General features: G+C 47.4%; 1 protein-coding gene across 3 annotated transcripts in view; it reads left to right on the top strand.

The window, feature by feature from the left end:
• The window catches only part of EYA2 (EYA transcriptional coactivator and phosphatase 2), a 200,996-nt gene that overhangs the window by 78,781 nt on the left and 116,781 nt on the right, over positions 1-5,434 (top strand). For all 3 annotated transcript variants that reach the window (XM_008572544.1, XM_008572547.1, XM_008572546.1), the window contains exon 6: positions 1,473-1,650. In XM_008572544.1, coding sequence (XP_008570766.1) covers positions 1,473-1,650 — 178 coding nt within the window. The remainder of the gene's footprint in view (positions 1-1,472; positions 1,651-5,434) is intronic.

Here is a 5,434-nt window from a genome sequence, read left to right on the forward strand (position 1 = left end):
AGAAAAAAAAAAAAAAAAAAAAAAAAAAAAAAAAAAAAAAACTTGGAAAATATGAAAATTGTTTCATGTATTTTGTATTATTTTGTTTATTTGTACTATGTGTACTACATACATAGATAAATACTTGAAAATAAAACAGTACTTTTTTGTTTTTTATTTTTATTTAATTGACATATTGCAATTGTACATGTTTATAGGATACAATCTGATGTTTGATACGTGTATATGTTGCATAATAATCGGGTCAGGGTTGTTAGTGTAACCATCACCTCATGCACTTATTTCTTTGTGGTGAAAACATTCAAAGCCACTCCTCTAGCAGTTATGTAATACACAAAACTCAACTGTTAATCAGTCACCCTGCTGTGCAATAGAACATCAGAACTTATTCCTCCTATCTAATTGTAATTTTGTACCACCCATTGACCAACCTCTCCCTGTAAAACAGTACTTTTTAAGGTGTGGTTCTTAACTCTGGGTGTTTGTCCATTTCACAGTAAGAACTTGTCAAAAACACTACTCCCCAGAAATTCTGACTCAGGAGATCTGGAGTGGGATGCTGCAAGCTGAACTTTCCATAAGTTCCTTGCAGGGTGGAGAAGCACAATTTTTTTGGTGATGATGGACAGAATATTTGGAACAATGACTATTGTGGGAGAATTGGAATATCTCATCTGTTTAAGCAAAGCTTGATCAGAGGACTGGCATCTATTGATTTGATCTCCATGACTTCCTCCTACAATATTCTGGACCCTAATGCTGTACAGGTGCTGCTGTATTTGCAAACCCCACCCCCTATGCACCTAAAATGTCACCTGGTCTCCTGGGTATGTGTGTGTGTGAGGTCTTTATTATCCATTCATTTGTTCATTAATTTATTTAATATTTACTGACTTACTACATGTGCCAGGTACTGTTCCAGGTGCTGGGGATACAACAGTAACCTAGACAGATGCTCTCAGGGCTACATATCCCTCGAGGTCACCTGCTGACCTCCAGCTGCCAGATCTGCATCCCTGGGCCTGAAAGTTTTTTCTAGAATCAGTGCATAGGGCAGGCAGGATGTGCCAGGAATTAACACCCCCTGAGAGCAACTCTCAGGAACTGACAAGTTGGTGTATAAAAACCCCAGCTCCCTCGCCCCTTGAGAGAGGGTTATACATCTCAGCTTTTCCCCAGCAGGATTTGGCTCCAACCACCCCTGCAGAAGCCCCTGTATTGGCTGCCTTCTCTTGTTTTTGCTGTTCCACTTCCCCACCCCTCTCTTGGTGTCTCTGTCACTCCAAATATATCACTTGCACTTAAATCCTGGTCTCAGGGTCTGCTTCAGGGAAAACCGAAATGAAGACAGTCCCTACCCTCAGAGAGTTTTTATTCTAATGGGGAGAGAGGCAGGGTGGCTGGGCTGACTGAGGCCAAAGCCCAGACAGCCTTCTTCACTCATATCTCTTGTTCATGTTTTCTCTTCCCAGGACTATCCTTCCTACGCCGGCTTCCCGCAGAGCCAGTACTCCCAGTATTACAGCTCATCCTACAACCCTCCTTACGTCCCGGCCAGCAGCATCTGCCCTTCGCCCCTCTCCACGTCCACCTACGTCCTCCAGGAGGCATCTCACAACGTCCCCAACCAGAGTTCTGAGTCACTTGCCAGTACGTATACTCACTGCCATGTGCTCATTCATGGCCGTGGTCTGAGCTCGTACCTGAAGGGTGGACCCGGACATAGGTCCCAACTGTAATGAGCTGGTTACCCAAGAGCTAAATTCATCTTTCAGACTTTTGGGGGGGTTTTTTGTTTTTTGTTTTTAAACTTTCTGTTTATGTATGTGTGTTTAATTGTACCCATGATGAAAAGTCAGAAAAATTCTAATTTCTGGCTTCTCTTGAAAGATCTAGCCACTCTAGGTCCACATTACCAAGGAGTAACACTTGGTTAGAGCTGAGTAATGTCTTCTCCATTTAGAAAGGACACACACAATTCCACATCTGGCCAGCTTACCTCAAGTTCATTACCTGCCTGGCCCATGTAGGCACTGGAGTTTATAAGCACCAGTCCAAAAGGAAAGGAAACTGGTATTTATTGCCCATCCATTATGTGCCAAGCACATACCTGCATGGTCTTCTCTAGTCACTTATTTATATACTTATTCATAAAATGTTTATTAAGCACCTCCTTTTCCATGCATTCCTTAGTTTGAGAAATAAAGTGCCATATAGACCTGATCTTTTTTTTTTAATGGTTTCCAATTTTCTTTTATTTACTTATTTTTTATTGAAACATAACTGATTATACATACTTGTAGGGTACAGAGTTGAATGTCAGTACCTGTGTACAATATATGGTGATCAAATCAGGATAATTAGTATATTCATCATTATACAATGTAACCATTTTTTATGGCCCTTTGCCAATTTCTCGGTAACACCACATCCCCCTTTCCCACCTCTGGTAGACTTGATCTTTGCAGACAGTAATCAAATAATCACACAAATATGTAATTACAAACTGTGATTTTAAAAAAAGCCATTATCCCCACAAAAACAGGTTTCATATTACCTCTCCCCACCTTTTCAGATAAGAACAATGAAGACCAGGATGATAAGTAACTTGCTGATAATTCACCAATCAGCTGGTGTAGCTGGGATTCCAACCCAGGTCTGTTGGACTCCATAGCCAGTGCTCCCTCGACTCCCTGGCCATCCACAGCTGAGAATATGTAATCTGAAACCCATTTGAGAACAAAAGGCCAAAGGTTTTCAAATGTTGGTTCTCTCTCTAAGAGAGGTTTGAATGTAGTGACTCATAGTCCTAAAGAATTCTAGAATCCTTAAAAAAAATTCTTAAGCACATTCATTTCTAATGACACAAGAGTTTTAGGAAACCCTTATATTAGTCAGGACGTTTTGGCTTCAAAAGATAGAAAATCTAATCAAACTCATTTAAGGTTAAAAAAAGAAAAGGAATTTTTAGGCATTTGTAACCAAGATGTACAGGGGTTCAGGGCAGGGTCCAGGGGTTCAGATGATAATGTTGGGACTTTGTGTCTCTCTTCCTTCTGACTCTGCATTTTCCTGGGTTCGTTTCACTCAAGCAGGCTCCTCCCCTATGGTGGCAAAGATGACTGCCCCTGCTCAGGATTCGGTCCTGTCTGCTAATCCACCAGAGCAAAGAAAGTTCCTCCTTCCTAATAGCTCCTGCCTAAGTCCTAGGTAAAGCCCCTATTGGCCCAGCTTAGGTCACATGCCTATCCCTGAACCAATCTCTGTGGCCAGTGGGATGGAATGCTGGGGATGGGGCAGCAGACCTGGGTCTCATGCCTATAGCTGGAGCAGGAGTTGGGGTCAGCCTCACCCAAACCACATGGACTGAGAGTGAGGGAGAGGTGGCTTCCCAAAGAAACCCAAAGTGCCGTAATCAAAAGAAGACAGAAGAGACACTGGGAGAGCAAAAATGACAAATGTTCACAACCTTGATGTGGCTGGATCCCACCTAGATTATGAGCAACACATGGCAGAGTCTATGCTCTGGCCCCATAGAAATTGGTATGTACATCCCTGTGCAACTAACTCACCACCTATGGATTCATTCATTCATTCCATAAATCTGCTATGCACATGTCTTCTCTTTTATGAGATGATTTGGGCTCATCGACACTAAATAACATGGCAGGAGTAAATTAGAATGTTTAAATGTAAAGAAGCTCACCACCTATGGATTCATTCATTCATTCCATAAATCTGCTATGCACATGTCTTCTCTTTTCTGAGATGATTTGGGCTCATCGACACTAAATAACATGGCAGGAGTAAATTAGAATGTTTAAATGTAAAGAACAGAGCCCAGGCCCTGCCTGGGACGACAGCCGCCCCATGGACTCTCCCGGCTCACCCGGCTCCTGTGTGTCTGTCGGCGGCACCAGCACCGTCGGGCTTCTCCACTCGTGTGAGACCCCTGGGTTGCTGTCACTACCACCAGATGGACTTTGGACTTCCCAGCCTCAGAAACTAACTATTTAAATCATGGATGAACAAACTTTTTAGGACCAAGATGGCGACGGGTCTGGAGCGGGGGCGCCAGAAGACAGCGTGAGCCTGAGAAGTGTGCGCTGTGCTGCCAGAGTGCTATTTGCATTTCTAAGAGCAACAAAAAATGAATAAGTCATTGAGCAACTAATCTACAGCGACAAAAAAGCAACTACAAATTCGAGGTTTAGGGCCGACACAAAAGAAGATTCCTGAGAGCGCCCGAGCCGCGCCGCGGGACTGAGTGAGCAGCCCGAGGCGGCAGCGGCCAAGGACGGTGGCAGCCACGACACGGAAATGGAGAGGAAGCCGCCTGGCCGGCCCAGCTCTGTGAGTGACCCCCAGCCCGGCCCTGCTTGCGGGGCAGACGCCCATCCGGCTTCCGCCTGCCACACCAGGCCAGTCACCAGCACCAGGGCTGCCTCCATTTTCTCAGGTGGGGGCGGAGCCGGCCGGCTCGGCCAGGCCTGCCCTCCTCGCTCGGCGCGGCTCCTCACTGAGCCTTGCCACTTGCTTGCCCCAGCGCAGGGCCTCCCGGGGCCTGCGGACCGGCCTCCCATCCCACTCCCCCCACGGATCTCTGGCGGGACTGGTGGCGTGGGGAGCCCCCGGCCAGCATTGGGAGGGCAGGGAAGAGGAGGCCGGCCTGATTGTCACTCCACCGCACCCTGGGCTCCGGCCCCAGGTAAACTTCCTGTTTCCGGGAGGCAGATATCGTCTCTGTGGCCATCAGTTTGGAAGAACCCTAACCAATTTCTGGTTGGGAGAGGTGTGGCCGGAGTGCTCCCGAGCTCGCTTGAACCTGCTGGAGAGCTAACTGCAGGCGGGCGCTGGGGAGATTCAAAGAGGAACTGTGTGCTGTGGGCTCCTCCCCCGAGGAGCTCCTGCCCTGGTGTGGGAGATAAGGCAAATACACAAATAACTGCAATACCAGGAGGAAGGTGAGAAGTCCAGAAAAAGCCCTATTCAGTGCTACAAAGGCACCCAGAGCGGCCGGCAGTCTGCGCCTAGCAGAAACCTGAAAGTCTTCCTGGGCAGGGCAGTGCTGAGCAGGAGCTTGAAGTCCCGGCTGATAGACGAGGGTTGCAGAAGACACGCCCCAGCCCAGTACTGAGCGTACAGAGTGGGGAGGTGGCCAGCTAAGGAGGCGGAGACTCAGCAGAAAACACACACCCTACAGGCCGCCTCTGCAAGGTCCAACAGCCCCACCTAGTGCGCACAGAGTGGGGAAACATCCGGATTGGGTGGCGGAGACTCAGCAGAAAACACATACCCTGTGGGGCCGCCACTGCGTGATCCAGCAGCCAGGGCCAGAGCGCACGGAACAGAGAGAAGTTCTACACGGGAAGTGGAAGCTCAAAAGAGGCCACACACCCTGCGGTACCGTCCCGAGATTCAGCAGCCCAGTAGA

This window comes from Galeopterus variegatus, unplaced genomic scaffold (genome assembly GCF_000696425.1).
Source record: "Galeopterus variegatus unplaced genomic scaffold, G_variegatus-3.0.2 Scaffold805, whole genome shotgun sequence".
Lineage (NCBI taxonomy): Eukaryota > Metazoa > Chordata > Mammalia > Dermoptera > Cynocephalidae > Galeopterus > Galeopterus variegatus.